The following is a 27,415-nucleotide window of genomic DNA, read 5'->3' as shown; positions in this document are numbered from 1 at the left end:
GAAATGGCCGCACGGGAGGGGTCAGCGGAGGAGCTCAGAGCAGATGGCACCGCGGGGACTTCGCTGCTTGGGTTTGAGGATGGAGGCTGTTCACACGTGTGATGAGCTACAGCGTTCGGCTTAAATAAAATGATGAAGAAGGCAAAGCGCGGCGCGTTGCTTTGATTTGCATTCTGCACCCACCTCCAGCACGTGCCCATCGCCTCCTCCTATTGCAGGCACACGGACACAGCAGTTCCAAATTCAATGGCAAAGCTCTTCCAACTCACACCATCCTTCCCTCTGCCATTGTGTTAAACCCACTCTTCTTTCCTCCCACTGCAGTGATAATCCCCCACAGCTGAGCACAAGGGCAGTTCGTGGCTCTTCTCCCAGCTCTCACTCAAGGCACATTATTTATATATCTTTCAACACTGACTTTTTCAACACTTTTTTTTCCCTTTTCTTTAATTACTTGCATCTAAAATAAAAATGCCAACCTGTGTGAGTGACTGCCCTCATTACAGTCCCAGTCCTCCGGCTAATTAATGTCTGTTAGCTTTGGCTTATACACTAGGATGCCTAAACCCAAAATACACAAGGCTGCCAAGTTACTTTGCAAACAATGCTTGCCTTGAAGAAACGTGTGAGTTGGGTAATGCAGTTGTGTGCAATCTGACAATAATCCTTGGTTTCAAGGTGTCTTCAGAGAGGGAAAGCTACAGCTTAGCCACTCCCAGGGAGATGGCTGGAAAACCAAAGAGCAAAGCAGGAGGAAAGTAAAGAGAAAGAAGGCATCTCCAACAGAAGGGAGGCATCTCCAAGAGAAAGGAGGCATCTAAAAGAAAGAGAAGCAGCCAAAAGTCTAAGGACTGCTTATTTAGCAAGGTCACAAATAAAGGACAAAGGAACAGGCAGGGTGGGAAGATTGGTTCAGTCCTGGCAGCATCCGAGAGTCAGCACTGCTGAAGGCTGCAGGTTTAAATCTGATTAAAAAAAGAAAAAGCCTTATGTAAACTTAATGCATAATTAACCTGAGAAAAGCACTTGCAGAAGATATCATTGAGGTTGCGAGAGCATTAGAGCCACAAAAACAACTCTATCGCTCTATGAAGAATGAGAACATTCCCTGTGAAATTATTTCAGTGCTCATCTAATGAAAAGCATGAAGCCTGCTGCATCCCAACCAGGGCGGACTGCAGGTTTCTTACATCTCCCTCCGGAGTTAAAAGTCCTCGCAAAGATGCCCTCAGGTCTCATCCTCCCATAGACCCCTGTGTAAGCCATGCATTTTCTGTGCTCCCCACTTCGTTTCACACCTCCCTTGTGGTCTCCTGGCACAGACATCGCTCAGACCCACCCATTTCCCCAGGCTGTGTTTGGGATCCCAAGCTCCTGAAGTTCTTCCTGATGCTATTGGTAGAAAAGCCAAGTCTCCTGTTTGCCAACTCCTGTAACCCAACCACCCGCAGGCCCTGCCCTCCACTCAGCTCCTGGCCTGCTTACAACCAGAGCAGCTGTTTCACATTTCCCAGTTTAAAACCTCATGTTACATCAATGTCCCTCTTGCCAAAAATCCAGCGAGAGGTCGGCTCTGCGATCCGGGTCAGAGTGCCCCTCCTCCCAGCAGGATCCTGACCCAAACGTTTGAGGCTCCCTTTGGAGAAAGCTCTGCTCAGCACCCCAACACCCCACACATCTCATGTGTTTGGGGTTACTGCAACACCCAGCGTGGTTCCAGGGCTGTCTGCACTCCCTGCGGAGCCCCAGTGCTCTGCCCTTGCTTGCAGCTTTGTTGCACCCCATGCATGCATCACCAGGCTCTGCCAGCAGCACCGCGGGCGCTCGGCAGGGCAGTGCCAGCACTCCAAAACAATAAAACATGGTTTTCCAAATGCCTAATTTTACAGCTAATTTCATGGTATTTTGATGTTGTAAGCTTGAGATGCATTTGCAGAAAGCTAGTATTTGAATGGGAGGCTACAAAGACCCCAAGAGCAATAAGAACACTGTCACAGAGCTCCCATTAAATACAACTGCAAAGCAGAGCGTGAAATCCACCTATGAAAAAAAAAAAGGGACAGAGAGCACAATGCAACGCTTCTGCAGCACACAGAGGTGCTGCCATTCACACTGCACTTTTGCAACGTGCATTAGCAGCACTAACAAAGCCATTGGCTGTGCAGAGGGTGCCCTCCATGCCAAATCCAACCTGCCCAGCTCCCAGCACAGGGACTCACTGAGATCAAGGTCTTTCTCTCATTACTGTGCACGGAGCCAGGAGGATGCTGCAGATACACTATGAGCACTTAGGAGGAAAAACATTACAGCGTCTAAAGGCACTTTAAATGATTTAGATACAAACTTGCCTGTAATAAGACATCTATTTTGGTTAATCTCTTAGTTGCAAATCTTGAAACTCTTGAACCTGCCTCAGGCTACTGTCAGCAGCACTTCATTTAACACTGCTTATTGGGAATAACTGCTATTTCCCACTGTAACCTCCAAACCTCTTAAAGTCTCTCTTATTGCTTTGCCCAAACACACTTGCCTTGAGGATACAGCAGGTTTCTCTCACCGAGAGCTGTTACACTGATCTGAACACGCTGAATCAGAGCAGACCGGGCTCAGAGCACCGTCCCCATAGTGGTTGGGAGCAGCTCTCCTTTGAGTGCTCACTGAGGTTATGGGAGCTGTCTGATCACACATCACACACGTATTGCAGGGGGTGGGGATGTGCCTGGAGACAGCCTGCCCTTGTCACTGTGCTTGGAACACCTTGTGGGCTCAGCATCACAGCTGCAGGGCTCGGTATCACATCTGTAGGGCTCACATTTCGATCTCTTCTATGTTTCTTGTTGAAGAGGATCCAGAGTAGTGTGGGTGCGCATCCAGTGCCTGGTGGACACCCAGATGTGATGACAAAGTGACCACCCATCGGCCTCCCAGGTGAGCACATGTGTGAGAGTCCTCCAAGCACATCCTATAGACACGGTACTTATAGCCATAGCATTGGGCTTTCCAGACTTGAGTCTGGGGAAATGGGCACCTCTGTAGCCCCTATAGCAGTGCTGCAGGCACAGCCCTCTGCTTGGGGGAAAGGTAATAGAATGGCTTAGATTGGAATGGACTTTACTACTTCCAACCCCCTGCCATGGGCTGGTTGCTCAGTCAGGCTGCCTTGAACCCTGTCTTGGGCACCTCCAGGGATGGGGCACCCACATTTCTCTGGGCAAGTTTTGATCCGTGGTGGAGGATGTGAGGAAATGCCAAAGAAAAGGGAAGGGGCTCATGCAATGCACACAGCATCAGCTGCTGTTCCCAAGGCATGCTGCTCCTGCAGGCTGCAATGCTCAGAGCTGTGTCCCTGAACCAGTGCTGAGCTCCTCCTGTATCTGCATCCCTCCAGTCTGCTCCTGTCCTGGAGCTGAGCCTTGGTCTGGGCTCAGGTTGGGAATTGAGCATTCAGCAGACAGCTTTCTCCCCTGCTAGATGGGATCCCTCCTGTTCCATGCAGCTCTGGGGTGGCCCCAGGCCATGCTCTTTGGGGCTGGCCAGGAACCATATGGGTTTTCCATCTCTCTGCAGCAGCCCCACACCTTTTTCTGCTGAGGGTTTGGGGGACAGATATGTGCACAAAAGATGGTTTCAGTAGGTATAAGAAGAGGGAATTTGGCTCATTACTGCGTGCTGTGAGGTATGTCTTTAAGCTTCAGTAAACTTTTGGAGTCCCTGGGCAGCTGGTAATGTGCCTTTGATGGAAGCATGACTTTTGAAATGGCAGTTTTTAGCTTAGCTGGGTAATGTTAATGAGAAAATACTGTGGGCTGTGGGTGGAAGGCTCCTGAATCCCAGACGTTCGAAATGAATTATTCTGTTTTCCTAAATGAAGCAACGCAGCGCAGTGGTGAGAATCAGGAGTTGGCAGCCAAACGTGGAGCAGGGAGCTGCAGCCTCAGACATGCCATGTGCAGGGAGCAAACCCTGCTGCTCTAGTTCTCAGAGCTGCGTGGGTTGGGGCGGTGCAGGTGGGGACAGATGGACAATTTCTCCCTTTTGCTGCAGCCACGGAGCTGATCAAAGCCCCAGGCTGCCGACTGCAGCTCTGCAGCTCCTCAGCAATTAGAGCTCAGAAAGCCAATGCTGTGTCTGCTGCTGCACAGCACAGTGCACATCAAAAGGAGTTCCCATGAGGATGGGTCCCACGTGGCTGCGTGCGGGTTATGATGAGCACCACGGGTTGGTGTAGGAGATACAGCCCGGATATCCATCAGCACTGTTTGCACTGTGCAGGTGGTGCAACCCGTGGGACAGTGCATTGGGCAGCTCATCCTAATGTCTCATCCTAAATGCCCATCCCCTGAGCAGTGCTGCTGGCTTCTGGGCTCCTATGCACAAGGTGCTGGTGATTACCCTCCAAGTAATTAGTTTTTAAATCAGGCAGACGTTTCAGGAACCACTCGCTATGAGCTGCTTTAATTATTGATGCTCCCTTTTATTCGTATTATTTATAGCAGCTGGGCTGGGCGCGATGCTCATGGGGCCAGGAGCAGCCCCAGCCCCTTCCTGGGTTTCCATCCCCTCCGGTGTCACCCCAAAAACCCCAATGCCCAGGGACTCCCCCCTTGCAGCAAAGCAAACAGGAACGGGTGCCCATCACTGCGGTAATTAAACTCTCACTCATCTTCATTTCCTTCAGTTGCTGAAGCGAGGGCACTCAATAAGCCATTAGCACAAGGCTCTTTCTATCACTACAGCATCGTTAAGCACACGTACCCCAGGGACCACTGGGGACTGAAACGTGGCCATGTAGTGCCTCCCACTCCCCCCCCAGCAGCCCTTCGTGGGATGCTCAGGGAGATTTCACTGCATAAACCCTTCCCGAGCTGAGGTTTTCTTGCAGGAGCTATCCCCACCTGCCCCTTCCTGCAGCAAGAACTCATTCCTGTCCAGCACCAGCACAGCATCTGTCCCAGTGCAGCCCCTGCCCCAACCCAAGAAAAGTTGCAAAAAGCAGCACCAGCACAGGAAAAAAAGTGCTGTAGGGGAAAAGCTGCTGCAGATGCTTTGCCAGAAGCAAAGCCCACGGCTCGTGTTTGTAATTACAACTGTATGTTGATTTTCCCCCCCCCAAAGAGGTTGTGCTTGGGGTCTGGCTGTTGTTCCAGCAGTGAGGACCTGCAGAGCAGCAGAGCTGGGGGTGAACTGTGCCTGAGCCAAAGCAACCACAAAATCACAGCACATTGCTTGGAAATCCCCTGAAAGGCATCAGGCTGGGCTTTGCAATGGGGCTGGGAGCCAACTGACAGTGCACTCCTGGATGCCGTGCATAGAATCACAGAATCACAGAATGGTTTGGGTTGGAAGGGACCTTTAAGGTCACCTAGTTCCAACCCCCTGCTACAGGCAGGGAAGTCTCCCTCTGCAACCCAGGTGCCAGCAGAAAACCAGGTCTCTAAAGATGTCCTGTACCCCACATGCCTGTAAGGAACCCAAACCCAACTCAAAGCAAGGTGCTTTCTGCCCTATTGGTTTGAATGCAGCTCAGGCACGTTGGGGAGAAAAACTACAGCACACAAGCAGGATATCTACATGGGAAGTGCTGGGACCCCACTGCAGCTCTATGGTGATCAGGGGTCAGCAATGCATTCAGCCATCCCCCAAAATGGGCACAGCCCCGTCCAGCAGCCAGTTGGATCCTGCCCCCAAGGAACAGCCAATTCCAAACAAGCCGCCTCCCATCCGCATTCAAAACATTTATTTTGGGAAATACATATTAAACACTATTATTTATACAAATAAAAAAAAAAAAAAAAAAAAAAAAAGGACTAAATTTCTCGTAATGCTTATAACCCCCGAAAGGCCATTGTAATACATCCGGATGAAGTTTGTTCTTTTTATTATTGTATTTTCATTTCCTTCCCCCCCAAAAAAAGAAAGAGAAAGATCCCAGGTTATAAGGGAGAAAGCAGCGTTCCTCGCCTGGCCCAGCTTAAGAGATCGACTGGAGGGAAAAGAATTTAAGATGACATTTGCAGAAGTGCCTCGCGCAGGAGATTTTCTCCCCTTGAAGTCTTTGTAACAATTGAAATGCACCTATTTTTTTTTTCTTTCTTTTTTTTTTTTTTTTTTTCACTAAATACATTTTGTTTTTGCTAAAATATAGCAAGTCAGTATGCAAACGGTTGTGCTTCCTCAGCAGCTCAGCAAGTGCTGCTGCAGAGGGGGAAATGTGAGCTATGGGGAGAGCGCGTTCTCCTTGCGGTGCACCCCAGGGTGTGCAGGAGCACCTCCTAACCCTTCACTGAGTTTGTGGGCATCCTGAGCAGGGGAGAGCTGCCTCTGCTCCTCTGCCCCATAGGGAATGCAGGGTGGGCCACGCTGCCATTATTACACGCCAAAAAAAAAAGGGCCATTTGCATGAGGTTTCATCCCACAGAGGAGAGCAGAGATGGATGGAGCTGACACTGGGAGAGGGGCAGGGGGATGTGGGGCTCCTGAGCCACGCAACGTTCCAAAGCAGAACCAACAGAGTCCTTCTTCCTGCAGGTCCATGGAAACACAGAGTGTGGGGCAGAGCCATAGGGCCAGGCTGCTCTCATGCATGTGGGCATGCAGGGCTCAGGCGGTGTGGGCACAGCCCCGTGCACAGGGCTACTCACATGGAGGAGTGCATTATGGAGACATCACACAAGGGATGCAAAGAAATATGTTTAGAAAAATAACACCTAACGGCCTCCTCTGACTTAGGGAAAAGCCCACTGTGACAAGGGTAAGATAGGACAAACCTCCACTTCCCAGCACCGCTTTGCAGAGACGTTCCACTCTCAGCCCCTTCAAACACACTCTGAGCCTTCCGTGGAATAAAACACCCTACAGATTAAAAATAAATACACGCGGGTCCACAGGAACCCAGCCATACCTATGGGCCAAGCCACGAGTGAGAGGGACAAAGAGTCTCTGCAAAGCACTGCAGCGTGGGGAAGCGTTTTCCAGACACAACCCCCCGCCCCCATTCTGCACTATTGCAAGGTAACAGTCCTAAAGGCACTTCTCCCAGAGCCAGGCTGCTGTGGGCTGCTGTGAGGCAAGGTAACGCCCCAATGCTCCCAGCTTATTGCATGTAGGCAGGGAAGAGGGGCTGGGTCAGGGCTGGCGCTGCAGGGCTGCCGAGGAGGAGGAAGGAGACAAGGATGACACTGTCTTGCTGTCTTCACACCACCGTACCATGCTTTGCTTCTGGAGGGTACAATGACATGGAGCAACCCTTGCCTCCAATGGACGGAGAGGAAAAATGGCACAGACGTGGGACAGAGGTACTCAGCCTTTGGCAAACTGCCGTGGGTGCATGGCCACAGAGGTGGCAGGAGACACCAACTGCAACCTGAGACCCCGCAGCACCTGCTGCCCTACAGCCCAAATCCATTCAGCCCTATGGCTGGAGGCTCCTCCATCCCCTCCCAGGGCTGGGGAGCAGCGGGGGACGGGCACTCACCCCACTCTGTACAACATACGGCATCTGGTTATTTGGTCAGTTAACATTGGTGGGGGGGTTTTGGGGGAAGAGGGACAGTGGCAGAGGATTTATATAAAAATAAAGGGAGAAGGGGGTAGAAATAGCGAGCGTGAGCGAGCAAGGTCCTGGCTACAGAGCGAGACGGTTACATTTCGTTAGCCACCAGCTCTTTGTCGGTCACGCCGTTGGAGAGCGAGCTCTGGCCCTCGTTCAGCCTCTTCACCCTGTAGGCTTCGAAGTGGATATTGCTGGTAATATCCTTTATGTTTTGCATGTGTGTCCTGTGGGAAACAGAAACGTGGGGGTGGTCACATATAGGGCATAACACCCACTGTGCCAACCCCGGCTGCCACCTCACCCTCTGCTTTCCAGCCCTCTCTTTCCAGCCTATATCTCCCCACTTGCACCCCTGGCTAATGGTACATCTTTACATCTTTAGGATGCAGGAGGGAAGCAAAGGCAGTTATGGGCAGCTGGGTCCAGAAGCCCCCAGCAGCCACATCCCATGGCATGGGGCCACCCCACCGAGGGCTGGGAGGGAAGCACAGAGGGATGGAGGAGGAAAGCGAAGCAGGGCTGCATCTGGTGGGCTGAGCTCTGCCATTTGGATGCCAGCTGATGACCAAAGCTGTGGGGACGTGACACAGTCCTACCAACCTGATGAGGAGGTCCCGCAGGTAGGCGAACTCACAGTGTGTTGTGTTCTCCACTGGGAGGGGGAGAGAGAGAGAGAAAAACCCATCAGTGTACACCCATGACATGAGTGTGGCAGCTGCCTGGGGCAGGAGGGTGTGATGGGGCTTCACCAGCATGTGGAGAATGGGGACAGAGACCTAGTCCAAGGGTAGAGTGCTTGCAAGAGGGAGGGGGAAAAAGCAAAGAGTGCTGCACCAGCACAATAAACACAACAGCTCTCAGTTTACCAGGCAGTTGAATTTAGAGCATCAACCCCCTTTTTAAATTGTTTTTCCATGCAAACTTTGAAGAGAACTCAGAAATGGCAGGACAACAAGTAACACTGCTCTGCAAGGTGCCCATGGGCACACTGGGTCCTTGTGTGGCATCTGCCTTCTGCATGGGGAGACCCACGCTCAACCACTCCAAACCCCATTAAACTCAGAGCTTCCAAGGATAGAGCACAAGAGGGCAGCAGAGATTTAAAATACACCAATTTTCCTGGCAGCTTTGTTAAGCAATCCCTCAACACAGGAATCCTATAAAAAAGAATCATAAATGAGAGCAGTCCCTGAAATGAAGGGGAGGAAGGCAGAGGGGTGGCATTGGAGATGTGTCAGCTGGCTGCCAGAAGGCAGGAGCAGGGAAATGTGATGATGGATTGGAGCCAGGAACCTTCAAACTGTAATTTAAAATGGGAGAGGGGAAAAAAAAAGGATGGGATGAAGATGGAAGAATGATGAGATCCCACTGCTAAATGCATGGAGGATTCACAGAATCATTATCATAGAATTATTAAGGTTGGAAAAGACTAAGATCATCCAGTCTAACCATAAGAAAGGACCTTATCACCTTCTGTTGAGTCAGGAAATGGGCTCAGGAGGGAGGGAAGCAAGGACAAGCTACCTTCAATGGTGCCCCACTTGGTCTTCCTTCCAAGGATTCTCCTTCCATTAACCTGGTATTCCTGGTCACTGCCCACCACTGCAAATGGGATCATTTCCTGAAGGCAGACAAAAGCAAGGTTACTTTTTCCTTCTGAAAAAAGGGTCAGGAAACCAGGCTGCCCAGCAAAGTCCTGAGCCATGCTGCTTTCCTTTTTTGCAAGAGGACCCCTGGGCATCATGGTAACATGGAGCCTCACACCCCCAACCACAGACATCCATCTGCAGTGCCGTGCACTCACCCTGAATTTCTCATTCACGAGCCGATCTTCAGAATCTTCATCAAACTCCTTCTGAGGGTACACATCAATCCCATTGGCAAGGAGATCAGCCGTGATCTGGGAGGGGAAGAGTAGAGCATGAATACACATGAAAACTCAGGCAAAGGAGCTGCTGCTCCCATCCCATCCCATCCCATCCCATCCCATCCCATCCCATCCCATCCCATCCCATCCCATCCCATCCCATCCCATCCCATCCCATCCCATCCCATCGGTTCACTTATACCAGGGCACAGCAAACGCTGATATCTTGACTGGTCCTCCAGACCCAGCAATTCTCTCTGTGCCCTCCAGCCCTCAGCCATCCCCTGCACTACACCAGGATATTTGGGCCATGTGCAGTTCAGTGTGCACACAGAGGAAAGCACACACGCTGCTCCTGTGCAGTCAGACAGCCCCTCCTCAGCTCCCCACCAACAGAATCAAGGGGATTTCATGCCTTGCTTCCCCACAAATGTGGCCCAGCTGAGCTGAGCAGACACACACATTCGTTCCTGGTTGCTGCTGAGCACACAGTGCTGCCCACGAAGGCTTTTACAGCCTCTACGTGCGCCGCCGTCAGCCTCCCAAAATATAACAAACCAGCCTGAAAATAACAACAGCAGCAACAAAGGAGGCAGGAGAAACAGGCCCCGAGGCCACGAGTTCAGAACTTATCCCGCACTGACAAAATTCCAAGAGAAACACAAAGAAGAGTGAAGGCCGTTCCCTGCCGCATGGGATCGCTCAGCACTGCGGCTGAGGAATGCTGGGCTGGCGGCCCAGAGCTCAGCTCCCAACCTGCACAGCCTCCTGGCCCCTCACCCGCTGCTTGAAGTAGTCCCTCTCCTCCAGTGTCAGCGTGTCGGCTTTGGCAATCACGGGGACGATGTTGACCACTTTGCTCAGGCGTTTCATGAACTCGATGTCCAGCGGTCGGAGCCTGAAAAACACAGTGGAAGGATGAGGGACTCACATGGGGCCGTGCAATTTCCGTAGAAAAATTTCCACGGTGAAAGTCTCAGTAGAGCAAAGTCGAAGTGACTGCATAACCCCAGCACTCAGCTCCTTGGGAAACCCATCCCTCGTGGGTGCGTGCACACAGGCACCCGGCCCTGACCCTGCCTCTGCTCCTCACTCCCCCCAGGAGGTGTTCTTATCACTGGGAGTTAAATGCAGCTGTACAGCTCAGGGACATCTCTGCTTGGTCTGGGGCAAATGCCAAAGCTTGATCTCACGAGGCACAATAGAATCATCTAATCGTTAAGGTTGGAAAAGACCTCTCAGATCACCATGTCCAACCCCAGCCCATCCCAACCAAGCCCACTGACCACATCCCTCAGTGCCACATCTCCAGGGTTCTTGAACACCTCCAGGGACGGTGACTCCACCACCTCCCTGAGCGGCTGTGCCACTGCATCAGCTCTCTTTCTGAGAGGAAATTTTTCCTGATATCCAACCTGAATTTTCCCTGGTGCAACCTGAGGCCATCACCTCTCATCCTACTGCAGTTAACCTGGGAGCAACCCCCACCTCACCACTGTCAGGGAGTTGTAGAGAGCAATGATGTCCCCCCTGAGCTTCCTCTTCTCCAGGTTGAACCAGCCCAGTTCCCTCAGCCGCTGCCCACAGGAAATGTGCTCCAGACCCTTCACAGCTCCACTGCCCTTCTCTGGATGTGCTCTGGCTCCTCACTGTCTTTCCAACACCAGACCTCAGCAGCAGCAAGACATCCCAATGCCCACATCCTCACAGCCCCATGGTGACACAGCCTCAGCCTGGCAGGCCTTGGTGAAGCCCTGTTCCACAGACCAGAGGCCCACACCACCAGGAACCCACAAGAGCAGGTTGGAGCCCTGCGTGGGGCAACATGGAGCCAAGCCAAGCACTCAGAGATGGGGAGAACACAGTCAAGACGGCTCCTACTGCCAACACACCCAACCAAGCCCCACTGTGGTGGTCTCTGTGAGCCCTATGAAGGGCTCAGAATCCCCCAGAGACCCTGTATGGCTCCTACAAACCCATCAAAAGCCTTGCAAGCACACAGGGAAAGACACTGATGATGTCCCATATCCATCCCTCGAGGCCACCCAGCAGCAACATACAGTCTATAGAGAGCTGTTCAGCTGCACCATGCCACTCCTGTGATCCTAAAACCACAGCTCAAGGCTACCCCCATGCATAGATCCAGCTGTACCCTGCCCAAACCCCTTCTCCTCCCAGGAAGGTCTGGTCACACCCTGCATGGAGCTGCTCCCCAACCCCAACACAGCTCAGTACCAGCAGTGTGAGTACAAACCAGTTCCCAGCATAAGCTCAGGAGCCACCGATCACTATGGGCCCCAGAAAAGAAAAGAGTTTGGCTATTTAAAAAAAAAAAAAAAAGGAAGAAAGAAAGAAAGAAAAAAACACAAGGAAACCCCCATGGACACATCTAAGCAGACTGCTGCTGGAAAACATTGTTTGGAGCTCTGCATAATGTATTTCCCAGACCTCCAAGGAAGCAATGCACTTACGTTCCTTTCCCAGCAGAATGCTTTCCCCTCCTTTCTCTTTGCTGTTTTTCAAACAGTTTTTCCCCTTTAAAAGCCTCTTCCCCACTGAGGCTGTGTTCCTGCCTCTTTCATCAGAGCACAGCCTGGGATGCGCACGCAGCCGATGGATTCACAGCCCACCAGACATGTGAGATTCAGCCCAGCAGACCCCTCAGCCCTCCCCAGTACCAGATGAGGAGCTGAGGCTGTTCCCAAGGCACAGCTCACATGCAGAGCAGTGATGCTAAATGGAAGCAGAGGGGACAGCTGCAGCACCCAGGATGCTGTAGAGCAAAGTTCCCCAGTGTTTCCTCCCTGAACACCACATCCACGGGCTGAGCTGCTGCAAAGCCCCCAGCCACAATTTTTGGGGAACCCCAAAACCTCAAGTATTTAAAAGCAAGTGATGCTGGAAGTCATTGTTACTCATCTGAAGACAACAAAGGAGAATGAAGGCCTTAAGGGGATGATGAAAGAAGAGAGCCTGATTTGAACATCCACTAATTAACTCTGCACAGACCCACACAGACACAGGCAAGGTCACGATGGGGCAAGCCCAGATCTAATTCCTGCCAAACTCCTGCTGCACAGCACCACCCAGCAATGCTGGCTGCCCCCCACCCCCTCTTGTGACAGGGCTGGAAACAGCAGAGTGCCTCTAAATACCTTTATGGTAATAAAAACCCACTGAGAGCCGCAGCCATTTCCTTTCTGTTGTGCCCCAGATCAAATCAGCAGCAGGAAGCTGAGCTGTGCATGTAGCCACCCCACAGCACCCAGCACCATGACGAGGGGCCCAATCGTGGCTGCAGGGTGTCTATCTCTCAACACGTGGCTCTGGCACACACACAGAGCAGGGCTGTTGGGGCTGGGCAGTGGTTCAGAGCTACGTTTCCAAGCCTGGTGGTGCTTCACAGGGGTCACAGCTGAGAAATTTATTGGGTGGCAAAGACTGCGGCTTGTGCGGCTGCAGCCAAAAGCCCTGCCAGCAGGTTACTTAGCCTGTGCTAACATGGTTTTACGGGAGTGTTACAAGAAGGACAGGGTGTGTGCGAGCTAGATGGGTTGCAAATCCTGCCCTGACCTCCCTAGGAAGGGAAAATTCTCCCTGGATTAACCCTTGAGCAGAATGGTAGGAGGTTTGAGCCTGTGCTAAGCGTGGTGTGAGCCCCTGCACTGCAAACTGAGCAGAGAGCCTGATGCCAGCGCTGCAGCGTGGGCACAGTACTGGGGTACCAGGCACCACGACTTGGGCTTCAAAGGAGAACAGAAAGGAAACCCAATGCTTGCTAAGCTTTTGGAGAAAGCAATGTTTCCCACAGACTTCTTGCACTCCACGGGGTCTGCCCCCCTTTCTGCAGGCAACAGCTTCAATTGCTCTCAGCCTCTCTGTCCCCAGGCAGGAGGGGATGTGAGCTGATGCTGGGGGTGGCACAGGGCAGGGCTGTTAGCGCTGCAGCAAGGGCTGTGCACAGCTCAGCAACACCATCCTCCAACGGCTAGCTGATATTGGAAACACATGTTTGCTGGAGAGAAAGAAGAAAGGCAGCTGAACCTCCAGCAATTACTGCTAGCCAGCAGTGAGAGAAACCAGAACGCGCCGAGGGGCTCCGGCGGGGGACGGGGTGAAGCAAGCTCCATGGGGTGCTGCATGGGAAGCAGAGCCCACGGCAGCCCCAAACCTCCCATCCACATCTGCTGCATGCAGTGCTTCCATATTGACAGATGTGCAAGGGTTAAATGCCCAAAGTGACGAGAAAAAGACAGAGCACAGCTCACGCTGCAATACCCCGACCCAGTTTGCGGATAGGTCCAAAGACAAGCAGCACCAACAGCCAGAATGGCCCAACACATCATCCCCTCCTACATTTCCACTTCATCAGGGTGTAAAGGAAGAGCCCAAGCCCAGAGGGAGGCTCCTGCTCCCTCTCAGAGGCTGTGAGGTCCCTGCACACGCTGTGCCTATTATACAAGAAGAGCATAGCTGCCCCATGCAGTCATTGTATTCCACTGAAAAGTGCATTTTTTGTCTGCCCACCAACAGAAGCAAAACAAAACCTTTTTTTTTCTTTTTTCTTTTTTTCTTTTTTTTTTTTCTGTTGGAATACATCTCTCCGTGATGAAGAGGAAAAGGCTGACATGAATACAGTGCTGGTGGTTTGAGTTTACTTCTGAAATCAGACACAAAAATTCCCCATGCAGACAAAGCCAGAAGTGGAAGGAATTGACTCAAATCAAAAGGAAGCTCGGGTCTCACTTCATGCTGAGACGCTTCGAGTTGTGGCTTTCAGAACACCACAAGTGCCCCAGATTCTCAGTAAAGGCCCTGTGTCTTTAAAACAGAAAAGCAGGAGATGGAGATGGAGCCCTTTGATGCTGTTATTTGAGAAGTGCCAGAGACAGGAGAGCTCTGCACAGAGTAAACTGCATCCCATGTGCAGACTAATCAAACAACCCACAGAATGCCCTAAAAGGGTTACGACGTTGGCTCCCTCGGTACGGCAGCACTTACAAAGGTGGGGGAGCAGAAAAGCAAGTTCTCCTGTTTGCAGAGGCAATCATCCCATCCAAGAACACGCTGCCTGCTGCCCAGCCTCAGCTGAGCAAAGGTGATCAAAGCAAACCTGAATGAAAGCTTTCATGGCCTCGGGAGAAAACACCCCATCCTCCTTGGCTAAAGCAACTCCAGGTGCACATGGGTGACTCTGAGCTCCTCCAAACCCTTTGACAGACCTCCATCTTTGGGGATGGGCTGCCCCAAGCAGCTGAGATGTAGGACCAAAGGCACAGAGGGGAGCAGAGGGGCTGGAACCCATGGGTGTGTACGTACGAGTGGCCGGTGGCGGGGATGAAGTATATACAGCAGTGCACCCTGGTGTCAGGGATCCGCTTCTTGCGGTTGATGTTGATCTCCTCCTGCAGGTACTTCTCATACTGGTCATTGATGAACTTCATGATGGGCTGCCAGCTGCAGAGGCACAGACACATGAGGTTGGGGTGTGAGAGGGACCCTGAGCCCTCCTGCTTCTTGAAAGCACCATCTACAGAGAGAGGGAGCACAGGACAGCAGAGAGGTGTCCAAGAAGCCCCATCCTCCCTATCCAGTGGGACCACGCAGGGGCTCAGGCACTCTGCATGCACACAGCACTGCCCAGCCAGCACCACATCCCACACAGACCCCAACTGTCCGAAAGACATGTGGCAGGGCTCTGGGCCACATGAGCAGGGTCTGGGGACCGGCTGTGCTGGCATACAGCTGCTCCTGGCACCAAACAAAGCCTGTCTCATGCCACAAACAGCAGGATATTTATGGGTCCACTTCGGAGCCAGGGAGCACCCACAGCAATCCCTCTGCTCTGCTCTTCATAGGGCAGGGGGAGCACAGGATTACAGCCCAGCCCCAGCACCAAAGCAGGATACCCCAGCATCAGGTGCCTTCTCCCTGCAGCAGCCTCGTGCCCAGGCAGCTCACCAGTTCTCATTGTTGATGTGGTCTCCAAAGCCAGGGGTGTCAATGACCGTCAGCTTCATGCGAACCCCCTTCTCTTCAATCTCTGAAATGGAGAGGAAAGCAGACAGTGTGAGCCAAGCATGTTCTGGCTAAGCTTCCCCTTACAGTTTCCAGCAAGCACAAATCAGCCCTCCGAGGGGATGCAGCACTGCATTTGCCCTGTATGCAGTCCCCCCAGCTGCCAACTTGCTTTTTCTCTTCTATCATAATTAAGTCAATGCTGGAGGATAAAAGGAAACGATGTGCTTTCCCAGCCCACTGAGCATCTCTGGACGCTCTACGCCCATTTGGGCAGATGAGAGCAGAGGTTCAGCAGGACGCAAGGCACAGCAGGACAGAAAGCCAAAGCACCAGCTGGGATATGTGGAGCCTCACCGTGAGTGATGGATTTGATCTCAATGGTCTTGGGGATCCGCTCTTCAGAAGTTGGCTGTACAGATTTCCGGCTGATTTTGGATTTGAAGAGGGTGTTGATTAATGTGGATTTCCCCAAGCCGCTCTGACCTGGAAAGCAGCAGGACAAACCATCGTCAGCACTGTGACATTTCCGGGTTATTTTTGCAGGAGACAGCAGATGAGAAGCTGCCAGGACACAGACTGCACAGAGCTTGTGACAGGGCAGTGTTATTGGGGCAAAGCCCTTCCTTGCACCCTGTGTGTAGTGGAAAGCGGGGGGAGGACAGCAGTGTGGTCACATACAAAGGAGTTCCTTCCTCTGCACGTGGCTTCTTGAACCACCACACACTCCCACATCTTCCCCTAGCGGCTCTGTGAGCCTTTAGCAGGACAGGAATCCCAGCAGCAGCAGTGCCAACACCCCAGGCTTCTGCATCCACTGTGAGCTGCAATGCAGTACAGCACAGCACACGCTGCTCAGCAGCAGCTAACACCACTGGGTTGCAGAGGGGACATGTGATACAGTCTGGTCCAGGTGCTCCTGCACCCCTCCCCACATCTCTTGGGAGAGATGCAGCTCAGCTTGTTCATGCTGCTACGAATTCCCCAGCCTGTAAACAGCTCTCTGGAGCCTGCCAAGGGAGGAACAATGTTTTCCAGCCACGCTACAGCAAAGGCTTCCCTACCACACACAGAGTGCTGCCAAAGCAGAGCCCTTCTGATCAGCCCCCAGCATCTGCTGGGAGTGCAGGGGGAAGCCTGGAGCTGCTCAGCCAGGTTCACACAGAAAAACATCACAAGAACCTGCACCAACTGGTTCTGAAGCGAGAGAGTTTGCAGTGACCTCCCAGCCCACATCCCAGGCTGCCCTGAGAAGCTGTGGGTGTCCCATCCCTGAAGGTGCTCAAGGCCACGTTGAGTCAGCAACCCTGCTCATGCTATGGGGGGTTGAGACTAGATGATCTTTGAGGTCACACTATCACAGAAACACAGACAGGAATTGAAAGGGACCTCTGGGGACCATCTAATTCAACCCCCTGCTAAAGCAAGTACTCTAAAGTAGGTTGCAAACAACCCAACAGATGTCCCTTGCATCCCAATCCATTCTATGATTCATTCGACGATTCTCTGTCTTGCTGCCAAACCACTGCAGGGCTGTCACTCTCTGCAAGGCTACAGAAACACCTGACACCTCTGAGGCAATCCCAGGGGGAGTGATGCACCCCAACACAGCACTGGGATCCTGGCAATTGCCAGGCTATGTCCCATCCTGGCCATAATGACCGCTGAATTTGACCAGCACTCTGCACACAGCACTCTTCCGTGTCAGAGACAGCGACATGGAGCTGAACTGCTGTTCCCAAGGGGTGAACAGAGAGGACAAACATTGTCACAGAATAAAACAAACAGCCCGTAGAGCACGCTGCAGGCAGCTGGCCCACAGGGAGCACTCACCCACAACCATGATGTTGAACTCGAAGCCTTGCTTCATGGCTTTCCGTCTCATCTGCTCCAGGATGGCATCGATCCCCACGTAGCCGAAGTCTGCAGCTGGTTTGTCCGGCCGTGCCGGTGCTGCCTGCTTGGGGCCAGCATCACGCACTGCGTCCGTCATGCTGGGCACAGGGCTGGGAATGGCCTCTGGACCTGGGGGGCAAAGGGAGAATGGTCAGAAAGGCTGAGCAGTTTGGGGCATTTGGGGGCTGAGAGAGCAGCACGCAGCATCTTTGCCTGGAATCACCTCGAATTTGGGCTTGCATTTCTTAACCTACTGCATGCATCTCAATCCCTGCCCATGTTACCAAGCCTATGAAGCACAGCACAAGGATGCAGCCCAGCACTGTGGGCCCTGCTCCATGGGCAGAGCCCTGCCAGGTCCCACCAGATCCCAGCGCAATGCTTTGAGCCAGACCCAGCACTGAGGAAGCTCTCAGCACAAGTGCAGAGCCCCACTGCAGCCCACTGAGAGATGGAGAACAACACATCCACATCTAAATGGGTCGCACCAGAGAGCACCCACACAGTAACAGGGCTGTCACAGTACTGCTCTAGTTCTGTTGTTATCTGTCAGGGGAAAAGCAAAGCCTTTGACTTGCCCAAGAAGCAGGGTACTTAGCTCAGTGCAGAGCATGCACATTACCAAAGCACTTCAACACTGCACTGCAAAGAAGGCATATGCCTCTGGAGGATGAGAGAGAAACAAATATACATTCATAGTCTCATTTAACATCTTCACACAAAAAGTCAGAGCTCCATCTCCTCTGGGATCCACAGATGGGAAGTAGAACCACCAGGAAGGCACTACGAGGTGATGCATCCCCAGCACAAAGTGTGCACAAGCAGGATGAGCACCCACATCCCTGCATCCGAGCCAAACTGATTTACTTGCTTTAAGCTTTTTGCGAAGGTCCTCAACCCCACTCATTAAAACAGGAATAGGGATGTCAGCTCCTATCCTCACTTAGGCCTCACCCCACTGTTATTTCTGGCTCTGATGAGGAGCTGCATGCTTTCCCCTGCAGCTGGGGCAGAGGGGTTTCCTCCAAACCAAGCCCCGGCTCTTTGGGGCAGTAGTACTCACGTCCTGCAAGCACTGCACTCCTTTAACACTAAGCATGAATAAAAAATAAAAACAAATCCAACACCAATCGCCAACACTGCTGGGGTGGCTCTGAGCACTTTTTTCCACCCCCAGCCCTGCTGGAGAACAACAAAGCAGCTGACACACACGGCAACAATCTGCTCCTCCATCCAGCCCTGCACCAGGCGGTTGGGCTCCAGCACAGCTGGCAGCACACTGCAGGCTGCTCCCGGAACAGATTGCAAGTCCAGCATGCCTAAGGTCCTTCCATAGGTCCTGAGTTGGCATTGTTTCAAAGTGGTAAGGCCAAAAGTGGAAAAAAATCCCTACATACCACTAAAAAATAAATCACGTGGAAAGTATGCTGCCACCAGAAGCGCAGGGTTGTGCAACTGCTCTGCGCTGTGCTCCGGGAGCAGAACAGCAGGGTAACACACAGAGAGCCTGGAGTGCTCTGGTCCTGCAGGACAGGATGCAGCCTGGGGGCTGGCAGAGGAATTAAGCGAGTCATAGAATCATTAAGGTTGGAAAAGAACCTCTCATCTCACCAACTGCAACCATCAGCCCAACCCCACCGTGCACACTGACCACATCCCTCAGTGCCACATCTCCACGGTTCTGGGACACCTGCAGGGACGGTGACACCCCTGCCCTCCCCCCCACGGCAGCTGTGCCAATGCATCACTGCTATTTCTGTGGAGCACCCTACAGCCATGGGTGTGCACGGAGCCTTGCTACCATGCAATTTGCAGAAGGTGCTGCACCCTCCCCGAGCGCACAGCTGGGACGTGCACACAAACCTTGCCCCGGCCCCATGCAGGCTCTACATGCAGCCCTGCAGTGCTCTGCTCCAATGCACCGCACAGGGCTCGTGACTCACCAGCTCACAGTGAGACAAAAGCCACAAAAGGATGCACATCACGTGTGCCTGTTTGCCACGCTGCCACCACCAAGGTGCACACGGCCCACGCAGCTGGCCAATAGGAAAAAGTAAGTGAAAGGCCAAGCTATCCCAGCATCTGGTTCCCGTTTGGGGAGAAGATAAATAAACATGTTGCAACTCGGAGGCTCTGCAGGACAACAGGGATGCACGGACACGAACTGCCTGGAGAACTCCCCAGGGAAATGTTGCAACCCACGCTCTCGCTTTCTTTCCTTTCAGCTTCCCACCGAGACAATGTTCCTGGGAAGAGCAGATCTGTTCCTAACAAGAACCTGAGCATCCAGTCAGCTCCAAAGGGGCTGTGCAGGAGTTCAGAAACACACAGTGCTGTCAGGAACGCCTGAGTGCCACTGAGCCTCCAACAGCAGTCAGACCTCAACCACCACTGCTTCTCTGTAGCACAGCTGCTTCCTGGGGAAGCATGGGGCCTGCTCGCTCTGCTGATGCCCATGGGTAAACAAACATGAGGTGCATGGGAACTTGTGCACAAACGTCCTCTCTGCTGGGGAAATCCCCTCCACGTGGGTACTGGAGATGCAGAGTGTGCAGAACACCAGCACAAACCAGCCCACAGCTCCAGGGTGACTTCGGACAGCTGCTCCCAAGTTTATTTTGCCAAAGGCTCTGGGCTGTTGCACCATAATTAACGCGCATCAGATGCGAGCCAAATCCAACATCTGCGCAGCAGCTGCTCAGAAGCACCCCCAGGGCAAAGGGCTGCAGCAAGAGGGTCCCTCTGCAAAAAGCCTTCGGGGAAGCAACGCTGGGAACTGCCAGTGAGGATGAGAGAGGGCATCCAACTGCTCTGGGCTGCAGATGTTGTCCCAGGCATCCCAAGCAGCAGCACCCAGCAAACAAGAATGCTGCACAGAGGTTTCTAGACTGGGGATAGCTCCCTTTCCTCCGTGCTAGACTGGAAACACCGCAGGCTGCCAGGTCAGTTGGATGGGTTAGCATAGCCAGTTGGATAGCCAATGGCAGTATATCAGTCAGCTGAGGGCGTGAAAACATCACAGCTTCCAAGCAGCTGAGCATCCACAGATGTTTCAAGAGAGTCGTGCAGCCCAACCAACCTTCCAGTGATGTGGAGCAACAATCCTCCAGAATTATGGCTGCTGGGTGTAACAGAGACATTTTTAGAAGCAAGGAGTGAATTTATAGCTCCCAGCCAGTCCCAGCAGATGGGCAGGACCGCAGCACTCACTGCTCAGGGGGCTTTTCTACCTCACACGCCAAACTTGCAAGCTCCCAATGCTTTGGCATCTTTGGAGCACAGGGGAACAGTAATTCTGCAGGAGCCACGGAGGAGAGCAACGCTCCCACTGACCTGCCCTTGGCACCATGCTCTCTCAAGCCAAGGCGAGTGCATCCACTTGGCCCAAGCTACCACGATGAGGATGAGGGGAGGCCAAGCCTTCCTGGGCAAGGCAAACCTGCAGTCCCTCTGCATCCCTGACACGATACACAGAAGTGGATGCAGCCTACGCAGCACACTGCAAAACCACTTTGTTTTCAGAGAGAACAGCAGGAGGCAGGCAGCAGAGCCAGGCTGGATGCAGAGTTGCAGACCTATCATGGCATAGGGATTGCCCACAGCCCATCTGCACTGGCTCGGGCACACAGCTACAGGAACACAAGGCATGGCACAGCATTCCCCATGGCCCCCAAAATTCAGCCCCCATGGGCACAGCTCCCACAAATACATTCCAAGCAGCAGAGGCAGGCGGTGCCCAGGGGACACTGCAGCCACCCGAGCCGAGCTGGCACAGCCATGCTGTGCCCATCTGCTCCATGCCCTGGGCACCTGGTGATAGCATCGGGCTCACCACCAGCCTGGGGCCACGAGTGCTGGGTGCGGGTTCCAGCCCTGGGCAGGAGCTGGGTAATGCTGCGGCTCAGCCACGCGCTCGCCCTGGTAGCACAGTGCAGCACAGCCTTGTTTCTCCCACCACGTGAGGCCCACGCTGGGCTGACAGACAGGAAACCATTCACAGAGACCTGCAGGGAGGAGCTGCAAGCTGGTGTCCTTTTTCCGTTAATGGGACAAACATAAAAAGGAAAGAAAAGGTCAGAAAGACCCCCAAGGCTCATTCCAGTGGTCTCACCAATTGAATGTCGGGCTACGGATTGGGAACCCTAGGCTCCATTGGGGTACTGGTGGGGCACACCCCTTGTGCAGGGAGCAGCCCGAGGCAGGCAAGCTCTGCAGGATGCTCACGCTACCAACAGTCCCGTGGAAGCACACTGTGTGGGTCAGCACCGGTGGAGGGAGTTTTGGTGGTACGCAAAGCTGCTGCCCCATGGCACCGGGGAGGGGACACCCCACAAGCACCCACCGGGTGATGCTGCTCAGGGACACGGGGCCCTGTAGACCCCCAGGGTGAAAGGAGGGATTTCTGGGTCCCCACTTCCCCCTCGCTGAGCTCTGTGTCCTGTAACGGAGCAGAAACGCGGAGCTGCACGACCCACCGGCCAGGAGCGCTGCGGGATGCTCCCGGCTGCAGCGGCACAGCAACGAGTTCTCATGGGGAAATTTACGCCCTGGTCGGCTTTTTTTTTTCCTCCTTTTCTTTCCTTCCTTTTCACAAAGACCGATTGTGTCCGGACGCCCCGGAACACCGCGTTTCGGGACCAGGCTCAGCACGGGGGGTGCGGGCTTTCCCCTCCCACTCGCAGCCCGGCTCCCGCCGCTCTCCATCCCGAACAATGCCAGCAGCACCGGCACGGAGAGGGTGGGGAGATGCTGAACAGCCGCTCAGCTCCCTCATGGAGCGAACCGGGGGCGGGCAGAGCCCTCCGGCCAACCTGGGCTGCCTGCCCCCCTCCATGACCACACCAGCGGTCCCCAGGGCCGCCCCGTTGGCAGCAGCGACTTCCTGGGGTCGCACCCCAAAAGGGGAGCCGACCCCACCCCATCTCAGCCCAACCCCGGCCCGCTCCCCCCGACCGGGCACCGGCGACTCACCCGCGGCGGCGGCGGCGGCGGCTCCGGCAGCGCGCGGTTCCCCGCCTCCTCCTCCTCCTCTTCCTCCTCCCCCTGCCCTCCTCCTCCTCCTTACCCTGCCCTCCTGCTGCTTCCTCCTCCCCCATCACCCTTCCTCCCCCGTTCCCCCTCCCCCCACATCACTCTTCCTCCCCCATCACCCTTCCTCCTCCTCCCTCTCCCTCCACAGCCTCCCCTCGCCCCGGCCCCAACCATCCCTTAAAGGCTCCCACCTCCCTCTTCCCACCGAGGTCCGCCGGCTGCTCCCCATCGTTCAATCCCCCGGTATCCCAAATCACGATCCCCACTTAGCCCCATGCATTGTGCGCTCAGACTCGCACCCACCCAGCCGAGCCCCACTCAGACGCTTCGCCGCTCACCAAAACTTTATCTCTTGCTCTCGGGCATCCCGAAACTCTCTCAGCAGATCTCAAACCCCATCATTCAGCGGGAGTAACGCTGCTTGCTTTGCAGCCAGGGAGCCAGAGAGCCTTCAGCCACTACCACGAGGACAACGTGGGGCCAATATAGTGACAATCAGGGGACATGGGCTGCAAGATGCCCAGCTCAGGGCAGCCCCAGTTCAGGCATCTACACCCTCAGGCTCAGTTGCTTTTTTAAGATCATGTCAGTGGAGCTCAACAAAGATGTTATCTGTCTCTGTGAGCTCTTCCTGCCCCATATCTTACACATCTCCCATTTACAGCAGTGCTCCAGCACCGCTCTAGCAGCAGAGCTGGAACTGTGTTGCAAGAGGCTGTGAGGGGCACAGACCCCCCCTATAAACTGATGCCCTCTGGTTTTAGGATGCCTGTGTCCAGAGGAGGGCCTGAAAATGGTTAAAGTGTTAAGCAGAGTCACACTTGCAGTCCTGGTACGTAAAAGGGCCCCATTTCACAGCACAGCCTCCCTGGCCCATCCATTGTCCATGAGCACCAGGTATGCCCTCATCCTTTCTTTTCCACCCCTAAAAGCACGCAGCAGCAACATCACCAGATGCACCCACAACCCTCCATGCCCAGAAGCAGAGACCTGCCGCCAGCATCACGCCACCAGCATCCATGTCACCCTCTGTGTCACCCCATCACCATTCCTCACAGCCACCAGTGCTGGCCCCTCTTCACCCCATCCTGCCCCAAACCCACAAGTCCTGCAGCCACTGGGCCTGGCTGGCGCTGCTCTGCTTCAGCAAAGTGCCACAAATAACAGCTTCGGAGAAACCTCCACCCTAACACCAAGGCAGGAAATCCAGCCTCAATCTGCTTACACTGCAGCTGTGCGCAGCTTTCTGCTGGATTACACCACTTTTTTTTTTTTATGACTTAAAAAAGCCTTAACCCCTATCAATGGGCATTAGGGTTTTAATCTCCCTAATCTCCAGGAAAATCCAACGTGGGATGCCAGAGGAGGGTTTGCCCAAGGAGCAGCTGGGGCTGTATGCAGGTCCCTGCAGCCCTGCAAGGACAGGAACGGGATGCATGGCTGCAAACCACACTGCTTCCAGTAGGAAGAAGGATGTGCTCAGATACACGTGGGTTTTGCACAATGGCCACCCCTAGGATTTGTTATTCTAGGGGCACCTCTCCGCTCCTGCACCAGGAGCTGGGTGTGCAGAACAGGCCCACGAGGAAGGAAGCAGCCTTATCCCTGCGCTGCAGATGAGGAGAGGAGGACTGCCCAGGGTCACATACAGCAGAGCCAAGAACTGCAGCCAAACCCCCTGCTCAGCTTCTAACCACAAAGTCATTGTTCCTCGCTTAAATAAAAAATTCTGGGTTAGGAGCAGTGCTGGTGAGGCCCTCTTGGTGTTGCAAGCGCTACCAAGGGATCTGAACAAACTGCAGCAAGTTTTGGGGCAAATCCCAACCATTGTCCTTCATCCTACAGCAGAGAACCACCACGACCGCATGGCTCCATCCCACAGCCCCACTGGGCAGCAGACACCAAACCAACCGAGCACAGGGCGCAGCAATGTCCTTCCCTGCAGAAATGATGATGAAACATTTCCAGGTTCGCTGCACCGCACCGCTCCCCAGTTTGAAGCGCTGCAGCATAAGGGCTTAGGGGCTTGTTTTTATGGCCCTAATAGTGCAGCAGTGCTGTTCACTACATGGTCCCCGTGACTCGGATGGATGCTGTGGGCTCTCAACCACCTGGAAGTGCTGCCAGCTGTATTTATTCTGATCGCAGATCAATAGCAGTGGGAAAAGCATAGCCAGCAACCTTGGGGAGCATCAGCAAACTCAGTGTGACTGAGAGAAGGGACATGGCCACCCAGACCAGAAAACCAAAATTGAGGTTATTAATGCTGAAAGAGCCCTGCAGCCCACAGCACCCAGTGTCCTGAGTGGGGCAGTGCAGCTCTCCAGCCCCAAGGAAGGAAGGAAGGAAGGAAGGAAGGAAGGAAGGAAGGAAGGAAGGAAGGAAGGAAGGAAGGAAGGAAGGATCATTTTGCAGGCGTGCAGCTGGCACCACGTCCTTGCCATGAGTCACCACATGCTCCCAGTATCACCCCCCAGCAGTGCCCTTCCCTCCTGCAGCTTGCTCGCAGGCTGTGCTTGGGCAATCCATCATTTCCCAGTGGGGAATAGACTTTGCTAGAAGGTCGCTCCAGGGTCAGGAATGTTTGGAAAAAGCAGGAAAAAGAGATTTCTCCCAACATCCTCCTGCTTGCAGGGGGGCAATGGTTTGGCCACCAATGTGCCAAGTGGGACAGAGTGCACTCAGCATCTTCAAGGACACTCTTCCCAGCAATGTGCTGTGTGACCAGGGATAAGTTCCTTTGCCAGGCTGTGCGCTTTCCTTTTTATTTCCCTTCAGAGGTAAAGAAGAAGGAATTCAGGGCACCCTAACCGTGGAAAGAAGGAAACCTTTGCTCCAGCTCCGCAGGGCTGGGGTCAGAAGGATAATTGGGTGCAGCTGCCTGGGACAGGGGGACTACATCTCTTTGCTGTGGGGCGATTGCATCTTCACATTTAACAGAGCAATGGGAAAATGCAGCAGGCATCTGCCACAGCCCGGCTGTCAGGAGCCTGCGAGCTGCTCTGGTGCCGGTTTGACTCAGTCCAGAGCCCCGATGGGGAAATCCCTGCTGTGCTCTTATCAGAGCTGGCTGATAACGGGTATTGGGTCCCCCACAGCACGGAGCTGCCCCAGCCACCTCTGCCTGTGCCAGAACGGGATGGGCCCTGCTGCTATTTGTCTTTCACAGAGATGTATATAAGCAGACCTGAGAGGAGCAATGCAGTCGGATTGTCTTCCAAGCACTGCCTAAAAGAAATACCAATCCAACAAACACAAGCCCCGGGTGTGAGCAGGAGATGCTGATGGACACTCCACCATCTGTTCTTAGGGTTGGTCACCTCCATCACAGCCCAGCCTGGAGACACACAGCCAGCACCTAATTTCCCCAACCATCTTCCTCCTGCCATCACACAGCCCAGGAGAAGTCCCTGTTGCTTAGCAAAGCACCATTCATCCCTGGCTTTGTGTTGCCCCAGGATCAGAAAGGGTTAATGCACTGCAGCTGGGCCAGCAATGCCCGGGACAAAGAAAGGCTTCATGCCACGGCGTCCCCAGTGCAGAACAAGGGGCCTTAATCCGATTCCCAAAGAAAATGTGGCTTTTACAGACCTGCTTTTTTTGAATCCATGGCAAGTGGAAGCTGGGCGGGGGTGGGAAGGGGAATCACTTCTGCATGGGTTTGAGGAGAAGGCGAGTTGGAGGAGGGCAGCAGTCCCCAAGCAGCGCCTGCACTGGGGGCACAGAGACACAGCCATCTTGGCCTGGCCATGGCCCCAAACACCCCCAGACCTCAGCACCATTTTCACATTATTTACCACGGAGCATCACTCTTGATGATGCATGCACACAGGCTGCTGGACCACAGCGGTGATCAACAGAGGAGCATTTCCAGCACCACCCAGCCTTCTCACCAAGACACTGCCTGGAGCAGACGGTGCTCCCACCCCAGGGATGCAAATCAGCCATCCCTGCATTCACCCCCAGCACAGCAGGGCCAGCCACATCCCTGCAGTGAGCAGCACCTGCAGCCCAACCTTGCTGCCAGGGCTCACTGCTCCATGCTGTGTGCCACGTGCTTTGGGCAGGCAACCCTCAGGCTGTGTTTTCAGCATGAACTCTTATGTTTAATAGCTGTGAGGTTCCATGCACCACTCACAAGCCCCGCAGCCACAAAGGTATTTTGCTCTCAGTACAAAAAAAACCATGCAACGTATCCACAAAAGCATCCACAGCTCCAGAGTTATTGGCCGCACAGTGGGCCATGTACTCCAGGTGTATTTTTCTGTTCCTGCCACGGGGCTGTGAGCAAGGCACACCTCCTGCATGGCTGCACGCCTGGATACTGTGTCCCACAGCCTGGAATCATGTCTGCATGAGGTAATAGCACTTGTTGGTTCACATAACCACATGGAGCAGCTCACTTAAAATCAGGATACAGAAACCAAAACTTGCCACCTGCTGTAGGAGGATGCTCCTGCCCTCCTCTGCTCTGCACAAACCCTTCCCTGAGGCAGTGAGAGCAAATCCAGCACACAGTGCTCAGCTCACTGGGGGCTGGATGTCTGCAGGCTCCAAAGAGGGGCAAACTGCAATGACCTCGATGTGGGGAAGGGCAGCCACAGGCTGTCAGTGCCCTCTGGCCCCAACCAGCTGCACACAGGACTCAGTGTGCTGCAAAGGCTGTGGCACCACACAGTGACAATGGCCCTGTTGGAGGCAGCTGGGGCAGGCAGCGCCTTCACAGAGCCAGGGATGGAATCAGCTCCAGTGTGTCCAGCCTGGATGCTTCCTCCCTGGTGCTGTGTGGATTTAGACAAGGGATGGGTTTAAAAAGGAAGCTCTGGTGCAGTGCAGCACAAAGCACTTCCCATCCGAGGGCACAGGCAGGAGTAAAACCTCAAACTACTGGGTGTGAAGGTGCTGGGTGACAACACGTCCTTGGGGTAGAGCAGAAAAGGAGCAATTCCCGTGGGCACTCAGCACACAGCTTCAGTTAGAAGCCTGCTGTGCCCAGCCCCCTGCCCAGAAACCTGAGCCTGAACACTCCCCTTGTGCAGCTCCAACAAGCA

The 27,415-nt window shown here is 53.8% G+C and overlaps 1 protein-coding gene across 8 annotated transcripts in view; it reads right to left on the bottom strand.

Annotated features, from left to right (window-relative positions):
• Positions 1 to 5,776: 5,776 nt before the first annotated feature.
• Positions 5,777 to 27,415, bottom strand: part of SEPTIN9 (septin 9) — a 95,580-nt gene continuing 73,941 nt past the window's right edge. For 6 of the 8 annotated variants that reach the window (XM_090122073.1, XM_090122074.1, XM_090122075.1 and 3 more), the window contains 9 exons: positions 17,271 to 17,462; positions 15,795 to 15,923; positions 15,381 to 15,462; positions 14,739 to 14,876; positions 10,200 to 10,317; positions 9,357 to 9,452; positions 9,077 to 9,173; positions 8,153 to 8,204; positions 5,777 to 7,776 (listed from right to left, as the gene is read on the bottom strand). In XM_090122073.1, the coding sequence (XP_089978199.1) occupies positions 7,641 to 7,776; positions 8,153 to 8,204; positions 9,077 to 9,173; positions 9,357 to 9,452; positions 10,200 to 10,317; positions 14,739 to 14,876; positions 15,381 to 15,462; positions 15,795 to 15,923; positions 17,271 to 17,462 (1,040 nt within the window). In that variant the 3' untranslated portion in view covers positions 5,777 to 7,640. Of the gene's footprint in view, positions 7,777 to 8,152; positions 8,205 to 9,076; positions 9,174 to 9,356; positions 9,453 to 10,199; positions 10,318 to 14,738; positions 14,877 to 15,380; positions 15,463 to 15,794; positions 15,924 to 17,270; positions 17,463 to 22,304; positions 22,409 to 22,555; positions 22,580 to 27,415 lie in introns of those variants that run through there. The other 2 variants (XM_031599152.2, XM_031599153.2) reach the window with 2 other exon arrangements.

This window comes from Phasianus colchicus, chromosome 20, assembly GCF_987193195.1.
Source record: "Phasianus colchicus chromosome 20, bPhaCol1.hap1.1, whole genome shotgun sequence".
In the NCBI taxonomy this organism is placed as follows: domain Eukaryota; kingdom Metazoa; phylum Chordata; class Aves; order Galliformes; family Phasianidae; genus Phasianus; species Phasianus colchicus.
This window is presented reverse-complemented; position numbering and strand designations above follow the sequence as displayed.